This window comes from Dendropsophus ebraccatus, chromosome 1 (assembly GCF_027789765.1).
Source record: "Dendropsophus ebraccatus isolate aDenEbr1 chromosome 1, aDenEbr1.pat, whole genome shotgun sequence".
Classification (NCBI taxonomy): Eukaryota; Metazoa; Chordata; class Amphibia; order Anura; family Hylidae; genus Dendropsophus; species Dendropsophus ebraccatus.
The window spans coordinates 2,818,501-2,840,160 of NC_091454.1; the positions used below are offsets into that span (position 1 = coordinate 2,818,501).

Genomic DNA, 21,660 nt, shown 5'->3' on the forward strand with positions numbered 1-21,660 from the left:
CAAAAAGGACGAAAGTGCCAACGGCCTCATGCAGCGCAGCGACCGCTCTCTCACCCGCACAGCTCTCTCACCCAACTACTCTCACACACCTTCCCTCGCTCTCTTTCGCCCACTTACCCACCCTCTCACCCACTCTCATCCGCCCGCTCACACCCACACTCACCCAACCGCCATCTTGCCCGCCCGCCTGCTCACACCCCCCCTCACCCGCCCGCCGTCTCACCCGACCGCTCACGCCCACTCTCACCCGCCCGCCCGCTCACACCCCACTCTCACCCGCCCGCCCGTCTTCCAGGTTTGTGCAAAAGACCTAAAAATGATCAGCTGGTTTGGTCTGACGCCCGCCGCCGCCTAAGGCATTGCAAATCAAAGTCCCCGGCGTACGGGAAATAAAAAAGCTGGTGTCCGATGGTCGCATCTTCGCTTTTTCTTAAAAAAAAAAAAAAAAAAAATCTACATTCATTTCTATAACAATCTATCAGCAGCCAAAAAAAATCCATAAAAAAAAAAAAATTAGGGCTCCTTCCCCTGGAGGTGCGGCCGCACTCACCCCGGACGGCCGGGATTTGGCACTTTAGTCACCAGTCATTACATCCAGTGTGTAGTCACAGGGTGCAGACCCCAGGGGCTCCCCGAGTCACAGGGTGCAGACCCCAGGGGCTCCCCGAGTCACAGGGTGCAGACCCCAGGGGCTCCCCGAGTCACAGGGTGCAGACCCCAGGGGCTCCCCGAGTCACAGGGTGCAGACCCCAGGGGCTCCCCGAGTCACAGGGTGCAGACCCCAGGGGCTCCCCGAGTCACAGGGTGCAGACCCCAGGGGCTCCCCGAGTCACAGGGTGCAGACCCCAGGGGCTCCCCGAGTCACAGGGTGCAGACCCCAGGGGCTCCCCATGCAGCAGGTTACACACCCAGGGGTCCGGGTGCTGCACCCCCACCGTCAGTCTCATTGCGGCTCCTCCGCGATGCACTGTCCCAGCTGCACCCTCAGGATCCCCGACTTGTGCAGTAACCAGAGCTGCAGGAACTCCTCGGGCATGGAGTGGAAGCCGCTGAGCGGGGGGACGTCGTCGTAGTAATGGTGGCGGATTGGTCTCCCCTTCAGGTCTATCTGGAAGGGCCAGAAGCCGTAGACTGTCACCTCCTCGCACAGGCTCAGGGCGGCGCTGACCATGAAGAGGCCGGTGGACAGACGCTTGGAGTGGACACCCTTGTTCTTCCAGAACTTGCCCACGTTCCGCAAGAAGTTAGGGTTGGCGAAGAGCACGCTCTGGTTGGCGCTGAAGTCGGCCAGGGTGTAGTAGGCCCTAAGGGACGGCTCCGTACCGTGGCGCATGGAGAACGCCGGCATGTAAACGTAACTTGACTTGTAGACCTTCAGACTCTCCACAAAGGATTTCCGGGACCACAGCAAGTTCTGGAATCTGGAGGAAAGAGGGAGACTGATGAGAAGCAGGGCGGAGCTAACAACCCAGGTCACATGACGCAACAGGCCCCTCCCCGGAGGAGCTAAAATCAGGTCACATGAGGCAACAGGCCCCTCCCTGGAGGAGCTAAGATCAGGTCACATGATGCAACAGGCCCCTCCCCGGAGGAGCTAAGATCAGGTCACATGATGAAACAGGCCCCTCCCCAGAGGAGCTAAGGCCAGGGGCTCTACTATCTGCTGTGGCCCCTGGAGGTAAGAGGAAACCAGATACGAACCTAGTGGTCATCCTACACATGTCAAAGACAAGGCTAACAATGAAGATTAGGGGCTCTAACATCGGCTGTGGCCCCTGGAAGTGGAAAGTATCCTCAGTTCCAACTGATACAAAAGGAGAGATTTATCGGAAACTGGCTCAGTCACCCCCGGCAACCAATCAGATTCCACCTTTTGGAAAATGAAAGGTGGAATCTGATTGGTTACCAGGGGCAACTGAGCCAGTGTCACTTTACACCATGTTTGATAAATCTCCCCCAAAGTGTTAAAAAATGAATTTTCCCTTTAAGTGCTCTGGCCAAGCTGCTGTATGGAAGCATATACCTGTAAGAGCGCCCCCTGTGGTTGGGGACTGACCCCCTACCATATCCTCACACTGAATTCCCTCCTATCACAGATCTTTAATTTTCTTCCTTCTCACTTTGATGCAGAAACAGAAACCGTTATCGGGATCTCCGAGCGTCTCGCTACATAAGACCCTGTGACCCAAGCAACAAGATCACCCCGAAACCCTGCACCCCGGATCCCATGTCACCTGTCAGATGGCCACACTGATAGACGCCAACACCTACTGAAAGCTTCACGTTTAATTTAAACAGCGTCTCAGTCCAATACCCCCCCCCCCCCCAGCAGAGAAAGAGACAGTGGAGAGGTCAGGTAGAGGAGGTGGGTGGGGATCAGGTAGAGGAGGTGGGTGGGATCAGGTAGAGGAGGTGGGTGGGATCAGGTAGAGGAGGTGGGTGGGATCAGGTAGAGGAGGTGGGTGGGGATCAGGTAGAGGAGGTGGGTGGGGATCAGGTAGAGGAGGTGGGTGGGGATCAGGTAGAGGAGGTGGGTGGGGGAGGAGCAGATAGAGGGGGTGGGTGGGGATCAGGTAGAGGAGGTGGGGGAGGAGCAGATAGAGGAGGTGGGTGGGGATCAGGTAGAGGAGGTGGGTGGGGATCAGGTAGAGGAGGGGGGTGGGGATCAGGTAGAGGAGGTGGGTGGGGATCAGGTAGAGGAGGTGGGGGGGGGATCAGGTAGAGGAGGTGGGTGGGGATCAGGTAGAGGAGGTGGGTGGGATCAGGTAGAGGAGGTGGGTGGGGATCAGGTAGAGGAGAGGGGGTGGGGATCAGGTAGAGGAGGTGGGTGGGGATCAGGTAGAGGAGGTGGGGGGGGGTCAGGTAGAGGAGGTGGGGGGGTCAGGTAGAGGAGGTGGGTGGGATCAGGTAGAGGAGGTGGGTGGGATCAGGTAGAGGAGGGGGGTGGGGATCAGGTAGAGGAGGTGGGTGGGATCAGGTAGAGGAGGTGGGTGGGGATCAGGTAGAGGAGGTGGGTGGGATCAAGTAGAGGAGGTGGGTGGGATCAAGTAGAGGAGGTGGGTGGGATCAGGTAGAGGAGGTAGGTGGGGATCAGGTAGAGGAGAGGGGGTGGGGGAGGAGCAGATAGAGGGGGTGGGTGGGGATCAGGTAGAGGAGGTGGGTGGGGATCAGGTAGAGGAGGGGGGGGGATCAGGTAGAGGAGGTGGGTGGGGATCAGGTAGAGGAGGTGGGTGGGATCAGGTAGAGGAGGTGGGTGGGGATCAGGTAGAGGAGGTGGGGGGATCAGGTAGAGGAGGTGGGTGGGGATCAGGTAGAGGAGGTGGGGGGATCAGGTAGAGGAGGTGGGTGGGGATCAGGTAGAGGAGGTGGGTGGGGATCAGGTAGAGGAGGGGGGGGGATCAGGTAGAGGAGGTGGGTGGGGATCAGGTAGAGGAGGTGGGGGATCAGGTAGAGGAGGTGGGTGGGGATCAGGTAGAGGAGGTGGGTGGGGATCAGGTAGAGGAGGGGGGGGGATCAGGTAGAGGAGGTGGGTGGGGATCAGGTAGAGGAGGTGGGGGGATCAGGTAGAGGAGGTGGGTGGGGATCAGGTAGAGGAGGTGGGGGGGGGGTCAGGTAGAGGAGGTGGGTGGGGATCAGGTAGAGGAGGTGGGTAGGGATCAGGTAGAGGAGGTGGGTGGGGATCAGGTAGAGGAGGTGGGTGGGATCAGGTAGAGGAGGTGGGGATCAGGTAGAGGAGGTGGGGGGGGTCAGGTAGAGGAGAGGGGGTGGGGGAGGAGCAGATAGAGGGGGTGGGTGGGGATCAGGTAGAGGAGGTGGGAATCAGGTAAAGGAGGTGGGTGGGATCAGGTAGAGGAGGTGGGTGGGATCAGGTAGAGGAGGTGGGTGGGATCAGGTAGAGGAGAGGGGGTGGGGGAGGAGCAGATAGAGGGGGTGGGTGGGATCAGGTAGAGGAGGTGGGAATCAGGTAAAGGAGGTGGGTGGGATCAGGTAGAGGAGAGGGGGTGGGGGAGGAGCAGATAGAGGGGGTGGGGGAGGAGCAGATAGAGGGGGTGGGGGAGGAGCAGATAGAGGGGGTGGGGTAGATACAATGTGTCACTCTTGGGGTTACACACAGGATGTCTGATGATGATGATGATGATGATGATGAGGTCACCTCCCTCACTACATCCCCCTGCAGATGCTTCCTGTGCACTGGAGACCCCAGAGACCCCCGGAGGAGTCACACATCCCGTCACCTCTGACTCTTCTCTGATCTTCCTGAAACCTGAAGAGCAAATCACCGGCAGCGACCCGGAGAGAAGAGGAGCAAGGGGTCACCGATCCTGCAGCCCAAATGTATACACTGTACCGGGTGGAGGGGGGTGGATATATAATGTATATGGTGGAGGCGAGGTATATACTGTATATAGGGAGGAGGTATATACTGTATATAGGGAGGAGGTGTATACTGTATATAGGGAGGAGGTGTATACTGTATATGGTGGAGGCGAGGTATATACTGTATATAGAGAGGAGGTGTATACTGTATATAGGGAGGAGGTGTATACTGTATATAGGGAGGAGGTGTATACTGTATATAGGGAGGAGGTGTATACTGTATATAGGGAGGAGGTGTATACTGTATATAGGGAGGAGGTGTATACTGTATATAGGGAGGAGGTGTATACTGTATATAGGGAGGAGGTGTATACTGTATATAGGGAGGAGGTATATACTGTATATAGGGAGGAGGTATATACTGTATATAGGGAGGAGGTATATACTGTATATAGGGAGGAGGTATATACTGTATATAGGGAGGAGGTATATACTGTATATAGGGAGGAGGTATATACTGTATATAGGGAGGAGGTGTATACTGTATATAGGGAGGAGGTATATACTGTATATAGGGAGGAGGTGTATACTGTATATAGGGAGGAGGTATATACTGTATATAGGGAGGAAGTGTATACTGTATGTAGGGAGGAGGTATATACTGTATATAGGGAGGAGGTATATACTGTATATAGGGAGGAGGTGTATACTGTATATAGGGAGGAGGTATATACTGTATATAGGGAGGAGGTGTATACTGTATATAGGGAGGAGGTATATACTGTATATAGGGAGGAGGTGTATACTGTATGTAGGGAGAAGGTATATACTGTATATAGGGAGGAGGTATATACTGTATGTAGGGAGGAGGTATATACTGTATATAGGGAGGAGGTGTATACTGTATATAGGGAGGAGGTATATACTGTATATAGGGAGGAGGTATATACTGTATATGGTGGAGGGGGAGGTATATACTGTATATAGGGAGGAGGTGTATACTGTATATAGGGAGGAGGTATATACTGTATATAGGGAGGAGGTATATGCTGTATATGGTGGAGGGGGAGGTATATACTGTATAAAGGGAGGAGGTATATACAGTACAGGTGGAGGAGGAGGTATATACTCTATAAAGGGAGGAGGTATATACTGTATATAGGGAGGAGGTATATGCTGTATATGGTGGAGGGGGAGGTATATACTGTATATAGGGAAGAGGTATATACTGTATACATGGAGGAGGTATATACAGTACAGGTGGAGGTATATACTCTATATAGGGAGGAGGTATATACTCTCTATAGGGAGGAGGTATATATTGTATATAGGGAGGAGGTATATACTGTATGTAGGGAGGAGGTATATACTGTATATAGGGAGGAGGTATATGCTGTATATGGTGGAGGGGGAGGTATATACTGTATATAGGGAGGAGGTATATACAGTACAGGTGGAGGTATATACTCTATATAGGGAGGAGGTATATACTCTCTATAGGGAGGAGGTATATATTGTATATAGGGAGGAGGTATATGCTGTATAAGGTGGAGGGGGAGGTATATACTGTATTTAGGGCAGGGCCGTCTTACCCATTGGGCATGGTAGGCGGCTGCCCGGGTTCCTTTGCGTCCTAGGGGACCCCTGCCCGCTGTGACAGCGGGCAGGGGTCCCCTAGGACGCAAGGGTCCCCGGGCAGCCGCCTCCCATGCCCAATGGGTAAGACGGCCCTGCGCGCCCCCCCTTCCCCTTCTCTTGCTTGCGGTCGCAAGAGGAAATCCGGCCCCGGCTGATGCGTCGCTCCCCGGGGGATTCTCAGGGAGCGCACGCATCAGGAACCTCAGTGCGCGTCGCTGGGGTTTCCTGTACCGGAAGTCCCGGCCTGGGCGCACACTGAGCTTCCGGATGTGTGCGCTCCCTGAGAATCCCCCGGGGAGCGACGCATCAGCCGGGGGCAGAAGAGGAGAGGAAGCAGCGACGGGGGAGCGCTGGTAGGTGAGTTGGGTGTTTGTTTTTTTTATCTGCTGTGCAGGGGGGGATACAGGGGGAGCCATCTATAGGGGGGGGGGGATACAGGGGGGAGCCATCTATAGGGGGGGGGGGATACAGGGGGAGCCATCTATAAGGGGGGAATACGGGGGGGAGCCATCTATAGGGGGGGATACAGGGGGGAGCCATCTATAGGGGGGGATACAGGGGGGAGCCATCTATAAGGGGGGAATACGGGGGGGAGCCATCTATAAGGGGGGGAATACGGGGGGGAGCCATCTATAGGGGGGGGGATACAGGGGGGAGCCATCTATAGGGGGGGGGGGATACAGGGGGGAGCCATCTATAAGGGGGGAATACGGGGGGGAGCCATCTATAGGGGAGGATACAGGGGGGAGCCATCTATAGGGGGGATACAGGGGGGAGCCATCTATAAGGGGGGGAATACAGGGGAGCCATCTATAAGGGGGATACAGGGGGGAGCCATCTATAGGGGGGATACAGGGGGAGCCATCTATAAGGGGGGATACAGGGGGAGCCATCTATAGGGGGGGGATACAGGGGGGAGCCATCTATAAGGGGGATACAGGGGGAGCCATCTATAGGGGGGGATACAGGGGGGAGCCATCTATAGGGGGGATACAGGGGGGAGCCATCTATAAGGGGGGGATACAGGGGGAGCCATCTATAGGGGGGGATACAGGGGGGAGCCATCTATAGGGGAGGATACAGGGGGGAGCCATCTATAGGGGGGATACAGGGGGGAGCCATCTATAAGGGGGGGAATACAGGGGGGTCATCTATAAGGGGGGGATACAGGGGGGAGCCATCTATAGGGGGGATACAGGGGGAGCCATCTATAAGGGGGGATACAGGGGAGCCATCTATAGGGGGGGGATACAGGGGGGAGCCATCTATAAGGGGGGAATACGGGTGAGCCATCTATAGGGGGGGATACGGGGGGAGCCATCTATAGGGGGGATACAGGGGGGAGCCATCTATAGGGGGGATACAGGGGGGAGCCATCTATAGGGGGGATACAGGGGGGAGCCATCTATAAGGGGGGGAATACGGGGGAGCCATCTATAGGGGGATACAGGGGGGAGCCATCTATAGGGGGGATACAGGGGAGCCATCTATAAGGGGGGGATACAGGGGGAGCCATCTATAGGGGGGGATACAGGGGGGAGCCATCTATAGGGGGCATACAGGGGGGAGCCATCTATAAGGGGGGGATACAGGGGGGAGCCATCTATAGGGGGGATACAGGGGGAGCCATCTATAAGGGGGGGATACAGGGGGAGCCATCTATAGGGGAGGATACAGGGGGGAGCCATCTATAGGGGGGATACAGGGGGGAGCCATCTATAAGGGGGGGATACAGGGGGAGCCATCTATAGGGGGGGATACAGGGGGGAGCCATCTATAGGGGAGGATACAGGGGGGAGCCATCTATAGGGGGGATACAGGGGGGAGCCATCTATAAGGGGGGGAATACAGGGGAGCCATCTATAAGGGGGATACAGGGGGGAGCCATCTATAGGGGGGATACAGGGGGAGCCATCTATAAGGGGGGATACAGGGGGAGCCATCTATAGGGGGGGGATACAGGGGGGAGCCATCTATAAGGGGGATACAGGGGGAGCCATCTATAGGGGGGGATACAGGGGGGAGCCATCTATAGGGGGGATACAGGGGGGAGCCATCTATAAGGGGGGGATACAGGGGGAGCCATCTATAGGGGGGGATACAGGGGGGAGCCATCTATAGGGGAGGATACAGGGGGAGCCATCTATAGGGGGGATACAGGGGGGAGCCATCTATAAGGGGGGGAATACAGGGGAGCCATCTATAAGGGGGATACAGGGGGGAGCCATCTATAGGGGGGATACAGGGGGAGCCATCTATAAGGGGGGATACAGGGGGAGCCATCTATAGGGGGGGGATACAGGGGGGAGCCATCTATAAGGGGGGAATACGGGTGAGCTATCTATAGGGGGGGATACGGGGGGAGCCATCTATAGGGGGGATACAGGGGGGAGCCATCTATAGGGGGGATACAGGGGGGAGCCATCTATAGGGGGGATACAGGGGGGAGCCATCTATAAGGGGGGAATACGGGGGAGCCATCTATAGGGGGGATACAGGGGGGAGCCATCTATAGGGGGGATACAGGGGAGCCATCTATAAGGGGGGGATACAGGGGGAGCCATCTATAGGGGGGGATACAGGGGGGAGCCATCTATAGGGGGCATACAGGGGGGAGCCATCTATAAGGGGGGGAATACGGGGGAGCCATCTATAGGGGGGATACAAGGGGGAGCCATCTATAGGGGGGATACAGGGGGGAGCCATCTATAAGGGGGGATACAGGGGGGAGCCATCTATAGTGGGGAATACAGGGGGAGCCATCTATAAGGGGGAATACGGGTGAGCTATCTATAGGGGGGGATACGGGGGGAGCCATCTATAGGGGGGGATACAGGTGGGAGCCATCTATATGAGGGGGGGGGATACAGGGGGGAGCCATCTATAAGGGGGGATACAGGGGGGAGCCATCTATAGTGGGGAATACAGGGGGGAGCCATCTATAAGGGGGGAATACGGGTGAGCTATCTATAGGGGGGGATACGGGGGGAGCCATCTATAGGGGGGGATACAGGTGGGAGCCATCTATATGAGGGGGGGGGATACAGGGGGGAGCCATCTATAAGGGGGGGGATACAGGGGGGAGCCATCTATAGGGGGGGATACAGGGGGGAGTCATCTATAAGGGGGGAATACAGGGGTGAGCCATCTATAAGGGGGGAATACAGGGGTGAGCCATCTATAAGGGGGGAATACAGAGGGAAGCCATCTATAAGGGGGTAATACAGGGGGAAGCCATCTATAAGGGGGGAATACAGGGGGGAGCCATCTATAGGGGGGGGGGATACAGGGGGGAGCCATCTATAGGAGGGGATACAGGGGGAGCCATCTATAGGGGGGATACAGGGGGGGAGCCATCTATAAGGGGGGAATACGGGGGGGAGCCATCTATAGGGGGGGGGATACAGGGGGGAGCCATCTATAGGAGGGGATACAGGGGGAGCCATCTATAGGGGGGATACAGGGGGGAGCCATTTATAGGGGGGGATACAGGGGGGAGCCATCTATAGGGGGGATACAGGGGAGGGGAGCCATCTATAAGGGGGGGATACAGGGGGGAGCCATCTATAGGGGGGATACAGGGGGGAGCCATCTATAAGGGGGGAATACGGGGAGAGCCATCTATAGGGGGGAATACGGGGAGAGCCATCTATAGGGGGGGATACAGGGGGGAGCCAGAGGGAGAGGTATATACTGTATATAGGGAGGAGGTATATGCTGTATATGGTGGAGAGAGAGGTATATACTGTATATAGGGAGGAGGTATATACTGTATATAGGGAGGAGGTATATACTGTATATAGGGAGGAGGTATATACAGTACAGGTGGAGGGGGAGGTATATACTGTATATAGGGAAGAGGTGGTATGAACTGTATTGTATATACTGTATATAGGGAGGAGGTATATACAGTACAGGTGGAGGGGGAGGTATATACTGTATATAGGGAGGAGGTATATACAGTACAGGTGGAGGGGGAGGTATATACTGTATATAGGGAGGAGGTATATACTGTATATGGTGGAGGAGGAGGTATATACTGTATATAGGGAGGAGGTGTATACTGTATATGGTGGAGGGAGAGGTATGTACTGTATATAGGGAGGAGGTATATACTGTATATAGGGAGGAGGTATATACACAGTACAGGTGGAGAGAGGTATGTACTGTATATAGGAAGGAGGTATATACTGTATATAGGGAGGAGGTGGTATGTACTGTATATAGTGGAGGGGGAGGTATATACAGTATATAGGGAGGAGGTGGTATGTACTGTATTGTATATACTGTATATAGGGAGGAGGTATATACAGTACAGGTGGAGGAGGAGGTATATACTGTATATAGGGAGGAGGTATATACAGTACACGTGGAGGGGGAGGTATATACAGTACAGGTGGAGGAGGAGGTATATACTGTATATAGGGAGGAGGTATATACAGTACAGGTGGAGGAGGAGGTATATACTGTATATAGGGAGGAGGTATATACAGTACAGGTGGAGGGGGAGGTATATACTGTATATAGGGAGGAGGTATATACAGTACAGGTGGAGGGGGAGGTATATACTGTATATAGGGAGGAGGTATATACAGTACAGGTGGAGGGGGAGGTATATACTGTATACAGGGAGGAGGTATATACAGTACAGGTGGAGGGGGAGGTATATACTGTATATAGGGAGGAGGTATATACTGTATATAGGGAGGAGGTATATACTGTATATAGGGAGGAGGAGGTATATACTGTATATATAGGGAGGAGGTATATACAGTACAGGTGGAGGGGGAGGTATATACTGTGTATAGGGAGGAGGTATATACAGTACAGGTGGAGGGGGAGGTATATACTGTATATAGGGAGGAGGTATATACTGTATATAGGGAGGAGGAGGTATATACTGTATATATAGGGAGGAGGTATATACAGTACAGGTGGAGGGGGAGGTATATACTGTGTATAGGGAGGAGGTATATGCTGTATATAGGGAGGAGGTATATACTGTATATAGTGAGGAGGTATATACAGTACAGGTGGAGGAGGAGGTATATACTGTATATAGGGAGGAGGTATATACTGTATATAAGGAGGAGGAGGTATATACTGTATATAGGGAGGAGGTGGTATGTACTGTATATAGTGATAGCCGCTACCTTTTATCTATGATGGACGGGTTCACAGTCACCAGCTGAGTCTTACTCCCAACATCCAGACTATAATCACTGGTCAGAGGAGGCAGGTTACATCTACAAGAGAGCAGAGGAGTCCAGGATATTATATACACACACACAGATCCCCAGGTTATACCAGCATATACACAGTATATACCCAGGCTATACTAGCTGTACATCTATAATTATATACAGTATATACCAGCTGTACATATATATTATATACAGTATATACCCAGGTTATACCAGCTGTACATATATATTATATACAGGAGATATCCAGGTTATACCGGCTGTACATATATAATTATATACAGGAGATCCCCAGGTTATAGCAGCTGTACATATATAATTATATACAGGAGATCCCCAGGTTATACCAGCTGTACACATATAATTATATACAGTATATACCCAGGTTATACCAGCTGTACATATATATTATATACAGGAGATATCCAGGTTATACCGGCTGTACATATATAATTATATACAGGAGATCCCCAGGTTATAGCAGCTGTACATATATAATTATATACAGGAGATCCCCAGGTTATACCAGCTGTACACATATAATTATATACAGTATATACCCAGGTTATACCAGCTGTACATATATATTATATACAGGAGATATCCAGGTTATAGCAGTTGTACATATATATTATATACAGGAGATATCCAGGTTATACCAGCTGTACATATATAATTATATACAGGAGATCCCCAGGTTATACCAGCTGTACATATATAATTATATACAGGAGATCCCCAGGTTATACCAGCTGTACACATATAATTATATACAGTATATACCCAGGTTATACCAGCTGTACATATATAATTATATACAGTATATACCCAGGCAGGGCCGGCGTCAGCACGTGGCGTACTCGGGCAAGTGCCAGGGCCCACAGCCACTCAAGGGGCCCCCCGGCACTTGCCCGAGCAATGAGCCACTGGATATCGCCAGCAATGGGGCCCGCCGCATCCCCCGTACTCACTGTCGTGCCGATAGTGAGTACGGGGGATGCAGCGGGCCGCATTGCTGGCGACATCCGAGGGGTGTGGCGTTGCTGGGCGGATGCGACGTCCTCAATGACGTCCTGGGCTGGGCCTTCCTCCGCAGCGCTTCAGGACGTGATCCCCTCAGCAGGCGCAGAGCGATGACGTCATCGCGCCTGCTAGCGGATCCGTCCCTGCTAGCAGAAGGGAGAAGCCAGGAAGAAGAGCACCGTCCCTTGGATTAGGTGAGTATGATTTTTTGTTTTGTGTTAAGGCAGAGGAGGGGGCATGTACTATGGGGCAGGGGCCATCTACTATGGGACAGGGTAGGGGTCATCTACTATGGGACAGGGTAGGGGTCATCTACTATGGGACAGGGCAGGGGTCATCTACTATGGGACAGGGCAGGGGGAATCTACTATGGGACAGGGTAGGGGGCATCTACTATGGGACAGGGTAGGGGTCATCTACTATGGGACAGGGTAGGAGTCATCTACTATGGGACAGGGCAGGGGTCATCTACTATGGGACAGGGCAGGGGACATCTACTATGGGACAGGGCAGGGGTCATCTACTATGGGACAGGGTAGGGGTCATCTACTATGGGACAGGGTAGGGGTCATCTACTATGGGACAGGGCAGGGGGAATCTACTATGGGACAGGGTAGGGGGCATCTACTATGGGACAGGGTAGGGGTCATCTACTATGGGACAGGGTAGGAGTCATCTACTATGGGACAGGGTAGGGGTCATCTACTATGGGACAGGGTAGGGGTCATCTACTATGGGACAGAGGAGGGGGCATCTACTATGGGGCAGGGTAGGGGTCATCTACTATGGGACAGAGGAGGGGACATCTACTATGGGACAGGGTAGGGGTCATCTACTATGGGACAGGGCAGGGGGCATCTACTATGGGACAGGGCAGGGGACATCTACTATGGGACAGGGGCCATCTACTATGGGACAGGGCAGGGGACATCTACTATGGGACAGGGGCCATCTACTATGGGACAGGGTAGGAGTCATCTACTATGGGACAGGGGCCATCTACTATGGGACAGGGGCCATCTACTATGGGACAGGGTAGGGGTCATCTACTATGGGACAGGGCAGGGGACATCTACTATGGGACAGGGTAGGGGGCATCTACTATGGGGCAGAGGAGGGGACATCTACTATGGGACAGGGCAGGGGCCATCTACTATGGGACAGAGTAGGGGTCATCTACTATGGGACAGGGTAGGAGTCATCTACTATGGGACAGGGTAGGAGTCATCTACTATGGGACAGGGTAGGAGTCATCTACTATGGGACAGGGTAGGAGTCATCTACTATGGGACAGGGTAGGGGTCATCTACTATGGGACAGGGCAGGGGTCATCTACTATGGGACAGGGCAGGGGTCATCTACTATGGGACAGGGCAGGGGTCATCTACTATGGGACAGGGCAGGGGTCATCTACTATGGGACAGGGCAGGGGGAATCTACTATGGGACAGGGCAGGGGTCATCTACTATGGGACAGGGTAGGAGTCATCTACTATGGGACAGGGTAGGGGGCATCTACTATGGGACAGGGTAGGGGGCATCTACTATGGGACAGGGTAGGGGTCATCTACTATGGGACAGGGCAGGGGACATCTACTATGGGACAGGGTAGGAGTCATCTACTATGGGACAGGGTAGGAGTCATCTACTATGGGACAGGGTAGGGGGCATCTACTATGGGACAGGGTAGGGGTCATCTACTATGGGACAGGGCAGGGGACATCTACTATGGGAAAGGGTAGGGGGCATCTACTATGGGACAGGGCAGGGGTCATCTACTATGGGACAGGGCAGGGGTCATCTACTATGGGACAGGGCAGGGGTCATCTACTATGGGACAGGGCAGGGGTCATCTACTATGGGACAGGGCAGGGGTCATCTACTATGGGACAGGGCAGGGGACATCTACTATGGGACAGGGCAGGGGTCATCTACTATGGGACAGGGTAGGGGGCATCTACTATGGGACAGGGTAGGAGTCATCTACTATGGGACAGGGTAGGGGGCATCTACTATGGGACAGGGTAGGGGGCATCTACTATGGGACAGGGTAGGGGTCATCTACTATGGGACAGGGCAGGGGACATCTACTATGGGGCAGGGCAGGGGACATCTACTATGGGACAGGGCAGGGGTCATCTACTATGGGACAGGGCAGGGGACATCTACTATGGGGCAGGGCAGGGGACATCTACTATGGGACAGGGCAGGGGTCATCTACTATGGGACAGGGCAGGGGACATCTACTATGGGACAGGGCAGGGATCATTTACTATGGGGCAGAGCAGGGGGCATTACTATGGGGACAGAGGGCATTATTACTATATGGGGGCACAGCATGGGGACACAAACCTTCTTACTTTACTGCACATGACACCAAGCAGCGGAGTTACTAATGTATAGGAGCCTATGGGTGGGGAAAAGGGAAGGAAGTGGCTGGAAATGAGCGGAGCCTAAGATGTTTGTCTCACAGGTTCTGAAGAGAAGAATTGTAGCTGGAAGAAATCATCATGGTGGTCTGGGCCGGATAGCGAGGAAACGAGAGCGATCGCATCAGATCAAAGAAGACGTCACCTGTGAGTTACCGAATTATGTTTGTTGTTTTTTTTTGTTATTTTGTCAAACTTTATTTGGTAGGTGTGCCCCGAGGTGAAAAAGGTTATCAGCAGTGTAGTATATACTTTTTATCCTTCTGTATGAGTGTGTATATATCTCTCCATTCTGTGTAGGTATACAGCAGTGTATTATATACTTATTATCCCTCTGTATGAGTATGTATATATCTCCATTCTGTGTAGGTATACAGCAGTGTAGTATATACTTATTATCCTCCTGTATGAGTGTGTATATATCTCCCCATTCTGTGTAGGTATACAGCAGTGTATTATATACTTATTATCCTCCTCCTGTATGAGTGTGTATATATCTCTCCATTCTGTGTGGGTATACAGCAGTGTATTATATACTTATTATCCTCCTGTATGAGTGTGTATATATCTCCCCATTCTGTGTAGGTATACAGCAGTGTATTATATACTTATTATCCTCCTGTATGAGTGTGTATATATCTCCCCATTCTGTGTAGGTATACAGCTGTGTATTATATACTTATTATCCTCCTGTATGAGTGTGTATATATCTCCCCATTCTGTGTAGGTATACAGCAGTGTAGTATATACTTATTATCCTTCTGTATGAGTGTGTATATATCCCCCCATTCTGTGTAGGTATACAGCAGTGTAGTATATACTTATTATCCTTCTGTATGAGTGTGTATATATCCCCCCATTCTGTGTAGGTATACAGCGGTGTATTATATACTTATTATCCTCCTACTGTATGAGTGTGTGTATATATGTGCTCGAGAGATAGATATATACACACTCAAACAGGAGGGGGGATAATAAGTATATAACACAGCTGAATCCCCTACACAGAATCAAGAGCTAGAGACCCTCTAACAATGATGCCATATAATTTGCTATTCAAAGGGGCCCGCCGAGGCTCTCTCGACCAAGGGCCCACAAAAACCTGGAGCCGGCCCTGTACCCAGGTTATACCAGCTGTACATATATAATTATATACAGTATATATCCAGGTTATACCAGCTGTACATATATAACTATATACAGGAGATCCCCAGGTTATACCGGCTGTACATATATATTTATATACAGTATATCCCCAGGTTATAGCAGCTGTACATATATAATTATATACAGTATATACCCAGGTTATACCAGCTGTACATATATAATTATATACAGGAGATCCCCAGGTTATACCAGCTGTACATATATAATTATATACAGGAGATACCCAGGTTATACCAGCTGTACATATATAATTATATACAGTATATACCCAGGTTATACCAGCTGTACATATATAATTATATACAGGAGATCCCCAGGTTATACCAGCTGTACATATATAATTATATACAGGAGATACCCAGGTTATACCAGCTCTACATATATAATTATATACAGGAGATACCCAGGTTATACCAGCTCTACATATATAACTATATACAGGAGATCCCCAGGTTATACCGGCTGTACATATATAATTATAAACAGTATATACCTAGGTTATACCGGCTGTACATATATATTTATATACAGTATATCCCCAGGTTATAGCAGCTGTACATATATAATTATATACAGTATATACCCAGGTTATACCAGCTGTACATATATAATTATATACAGGACATCCCCAGGTTATACCAGCTGTACATATATAATTATATACATGAGATCCCCAGGTTATAGCAGCTGTACATATATATTAGTATATACAGTATATGATGGGTTATATGATGGGGTCTCGGGGTCTCTCTTAGCTCTGGGGATCTCTGGGTCTCTCTTGGCTCTGGGGGTCTTGGGGTCTCTCTTGGCTCTGGGGGTCTCGGGGGCCTTTCTTAGCTCCGGGGGTCTCTCTTAGCTCCGGGGGTCTCTCTTAGCTCCGGGGTCTAGGGGTCTCTCTTAGCTCCGGGGTCTAGGGGTCTAGGGGTCTCTCTTAGCTCCGGGGGTCTCTCTTAGCTCCGGGGGTCTCTCTTAGCTCCGGGGGTCTCTCTTAGCTCCGGGGGTCTCTCTTAGCTCCGGGGGTCTCTCTTAGCTCCGGGGGTCTCTGATCTCTCTTAGCTCCGGGGGTCTCTGATCTCTCTTAGCTCCGGGGGTCTCTGATCTCTCTTAGCTCCGGGGGTCTCAGGGTCTCTCTTAGCTCCGGGGGTCTCTCTTAGCTCCGGGGGTCTCTCTTAGCTCCGGGGGTCTCTCTTAGCTCCGGGGGTCTCTCTTAGCTCCGGGGGTCTCTCTTAGCTCCGGGGGTCTCTCTTAGCTCCGGGGGTCTCTCTTAGCTCCGGGGGTCTCTCTTAGCTCCGGGGGTCTCTCTTAGCTCCGGGGGTCTCTCTTAGCTCCGGGGGTCTCTCTTAGCTCCGGGGGTCTCTCTTAGCTCCGGGGGTCTTGGGGTCTCTCTTAGCTCCGGGGGTCACTCACCGTATAACAAAATCGGCCTGATCAATCTGGTGGCCGCACCTGCTCCCCTTCAGGATCCCACCATTCCCCACCACAGAGCAGCGCTTCAGGGGAAGCTTAAATGGCGTATCCTAGAAAGAGAGAGCGGAGCATCAGGGGCAGAATGTGACAGCTGGGACAGGAGAGAGAGAGAGAGAGAAGAGAGAGCGCGTCAGAGGGAGAGAAAGAGGGTGGGAGAGAGAGTAAGGCAGAATGTGAAAGCTGGGACAGAAAAGGGAGAGGGCGAAAGAGGGGGAGAGAGAGAGAAACAGAAAAAGAAAGAGGGGAGAGACAGAAGGAGTAAAAGAAAGAGAAAGAGGAGAGATGGGGAGAGGGAGAAGAGTAGGGGAGAGAGAAGTAAGAAAGAGGAGAGAGAGAGGGAGAAGAGGGGGGAGAGAGAGAGAGGGGGGGGAGAGAGAGAAGAGGGGGGGAGAGAGAGAGAGAAGAAGGGGGAGAGAGGGGGAAGAGAGAGAAGATTGGGGGGGAGAGAGAGAGAGAGGGAAGAGAAAGAGAGAATAGGGAGGAGAGAGAGAGAGAGAAGAGGGGAGGAGAGAGAGAGAGAAGAGGGGAGGAGAGAGAGAGAAGAGGGGAGGAGAGAGAGAGAAGAGGGGAGGAGAGAGAGAGAAGAGGGGAGGAGAGAGAGAGAAGAGGGGAGGAGAGAGAGAGAAGAGGGGAGGAGAGAGAGAGAAGAGGGGAGGAGAGAGAGAGAGAGACAGAAAGAAAGAAAGAAAGAAAGAAAGAAAGAAAGAAAGAAAGAAAGAAAGAAAGAAAGGGAGACACAGCAATTACATATACACACCTAGTAATGGCTGCAGTATATAGATATCTCTGCTGTATACAGTAAAAAAATAAATATATATATATATACCTATATACACACTACTGTTCAAAAGTTTGGGGTCACACTGAAATGTCCTTATTTCTGAAGGGAAAGCACTGTACTTCTCAATGAAGATAACTTTAAACTAGTCCTAACTTACACCAAATCCCCTCTATACATTGCTAATGTGGTAAGTGACTATTCTAGCTGCAAATGTCTGGTTTTTGGTGCAATATCTACATAGGTGTATAGAGGCCCATTTCCAGCAACTATCACTCCAGTCTTCTAATGGTACAAGGTGTTTGCTCATTGGCTCAGAAGGATAATTGATGATTAGAAAACCCTTGTGCAATCATGTTCACACATCTGAAAACAGTCTAGCTCGTTACAGAAGCTACAAAACTGACCATCCATTGAGCAGATTGTGTTTCTGGAGCATCACATTTGTGGGGTCAATTAAACGCTCAAAATGGCCAGAAAAAGAGAACTTTCATCTGAAACTCGACAGTCTATTCTTGTTCTTAGAAATGAAGGCTATTCCATGCCAGAAATTGCTAAGAAATTGAAGATTTCCTACAACAGTGTGTACTACTCCCTTCAGAGGACAGCACAAACAGGCTCTAACCAGAGTAGAAAAAGAAGTGGGAGGCCGCGTTGCACAACTAAGCAAGAAGATAAGCACATTAGAGTCTCTAGTTTGAGAAACAGACGCCTCACAGGTCCCCACCTGGCATCTTCATTACATAGTACCCGCAAAACACTAGTGTCACCATCTACAGGGAAGAGGCGGCTGCAGGATTTTGGGCTTCAGGGCAGAGTGGCAAAGAAAAAGCCATATCTGAGACTGGCCAATAAAAGAAAAGATTAAGATGGGCAAAAGAACACAGAGATTGGACAGAGGAAGACTGGAAAAAAGTGTTGTGGACGATGGATGAATCCAAGTTTGAGGTGTTTGGATGACAAAGAAGAACGTTTGTGAGACGCAGAAGAAATGAGAAGATGCTGGAAGAATGCCTGACGCCATCTGTTATACATGGTGGAGGTCATGTGATGGTCTGGGGTTGGTGCTGGTAAGGTGGGAGATTTGTACAGGGTAAAAGGGATTGTGAATAAGGAAGGCCATCACTCTGCACCGCCATGCCATACCCAGTGGGCAGCGCTTGGTTGGAGCCAATTTCATCCTACAACAGGACAATGACCCTAAACACCTCCAAATTGTGCAAGAACTATTTCCAGCAGAAGCAGCAGCTGGTATTCTATCATAGGTAATGGAGTGGCCAGCGCAGTCACCAGATCACCACCCCATTGTGGGAGCAGCTGGACCGTATGGTACGCCAGAAGTGCCCATCCAACCAATCCAACTTGTGGGAGCGGCTTCTAGAAGCGTGGGGGGCAATTTCTCCAGCTTACCCCAACAGATTAATAGCTAGAATGCCAAAGGTGTGCAATGCTGGAATTGGTGCACAAGGAGGATTCTGGGACGGAAGCAAAGTGTGATGGAAGAACAATGTTATTTCACATACAAATCAGTATTTCTAACCTTGTCAATGTCTTGTCTCTATTTTCTATTCATTTCACAACGTCTGGGGGTGAAGAAGTGCGACTACATGGAAAACACTAAATTGTTTGGGTGACCCCAGACTTTGGAGCGGTAGTGTATATAGTAATGGCTGCAGTATATAGATATCTCTGCTGTATACAGTAATTATATATATATATATAGTAATGGCTGCAGTATATAGATATCTCTGCTGTATACAGTAAATATCTATATACTGCAGCCATTACTATATATATATATATATTTACTGTATACAGCAGAGATATCTATATACTGCAGCTATTACTATATAATTACTGTATACAGCAGAGATATCTATATACTGCAGCCATTACTATATATATAATTACTGTATACAGCAGAGATATCTATATACTGCAGCCATTACTATATACACTGTATACAGCAGAGATATCTATATACTGCAGCCATTACTATATAATTACTGTATACAGCAGAGATATCTATATACTGCAGCAATTACTCTCTCTATCTATATATATATATATATTTACTGTATACAGCAGAGATATCTATATACTGCAGCCATTACTATATATATAATTACTGTATACAGCAGAGATATCTATATACTGCAGCCATTACTATATATATACATATATCTCTGCTGTATACAGTAATTATATATATAGCAATGGCTGCAGAATATAGATATCTCTGCTGTATACAGTAATTATATATATAGTAATGGCTGCAGTATATAGATATCTCTGCTGTATACAGTAAATATATATATATATATAGATAGAGAGAGTAATTGCTGCAGTATATAGATATCTCTGCTGTATACAGTAATTATATAGTAATGGCTGCAGTATATAGATATCTCTGCTGTATACAGTGTATATAGTAATGGCTGCAGTATATAGATATCTCTGCTGTATACAGTAATTATATATATAGTAATGGCTGCAGTATATAGATATCTCTGCTGTATACAGTAATTATATATATAGTAATGGCTGCAGTATATAGATATCTCTGCTGTATACAGTAAATATATATATATATATAGATAGAGAGAGTAATTGCTGCAGTATATAGATATCTCTGCTGTATACAGTAATTATATAGTAATGGCTGCAGTATATAGATATCTCTGCTGTATACAGTGTATATAGTAATGGCTGCAGTATATAGATATCTCTGCTGTATACAGTAATTATATATATAGTAATGGCTGCAGTATATAGATATCTCTGCTGTATACAGTAATTATATAGTAATAGCTGCAGTATATAGATATCTCTGCTGTATACAGTAAATATATATATATAGTAATGGCTGCAGTATATAGATATCTCTGCTGTATACAGTAAATATATATATATAGTAATGGCTGCAGTATATAGATATCTCTGCTGTATACAGTAATTATATATATATATAGTAATGGCTGCAGTATATAGATATCTCTGCTGTATACAGTATATATAGTAATGGCTGCAGTATATAGATATCTCTGCTGTATACAGTATATATAGTAATGGCTGCAGTATATAGATATCTCTGCTGTATACAGTAAATATATATATATATATATATATATATATATAGTAATGGCTGCAGTATATAGATATCTCTGCTGTATACAGTAAATATATATATATAGTAATGGCTGCAGTATATAGATATCTCTGCTGTATACAGTAATTATATATATAGTAATGGCTGCAGTATATAGATATCTCTGCTGTATACAGTAATTATATATATATAGTAATGGCTGCAGTATATAGATATCTCTGCTGTATACAGTAAATATATATATATATATATATATATATAGTAATGGCTGCAGTATATAGATATCTCTGCTGTATACAGTAATTATATATATAGTAATGGCTGCAGTATATAGATATCTCTGCTGTATACAGTAAATATATATATATATATATATATATATAGTAATGGCTGCAGTATATAGATATCTCTGCTGTATACAGTAAATATATATATATAGTAATGGCTGCAGTATATAGATATCTCTGCTGTATACAGTAATTATATATATAGTAATGGCTGCAGTATATAGATATCTCTGCTGTATACA

At 49.3% G+C, this 21,660-nt stretch overlaps 1 protein-coding gene across 2 annotated transcripts in view; it reads right to left on the reverse strand.

Annotated features, from left to right (window-relative positions):
• Positions 1-270: 270 nt before the first annotated feature.
• Positions 271-21,660, reverse strand: part of ST8SIA1 (ST8 alpha-N-acetyl-neuraminide alpha-2,8-sialyltransferase 1) — a 68,605-nt gene continuing 47,215 nt past the window's right edge. For both annotated transcript variants that reach the window (XM_069951380.1, XM_069951372.1), the window contains exons 3-5: positions 17,185-17,294; positions 11,109-11,201; positions 271-1,421 (exon numbers count right to left, since the gene is read on the reverse strand). In XM_069951380.1, coding sequence (XP_069807481.1) covers positions 944-1,421; positions 11,109-11,201; positions 17,185-17,294 — 681 coding nt within the window. In that variant the 3' untranslated portion in view covers positions 271-943. The remainder of the gene's footprint in view (positions 1,422-11,108; positions 11,202-17,184; positions 17,295-21,660) is intronic.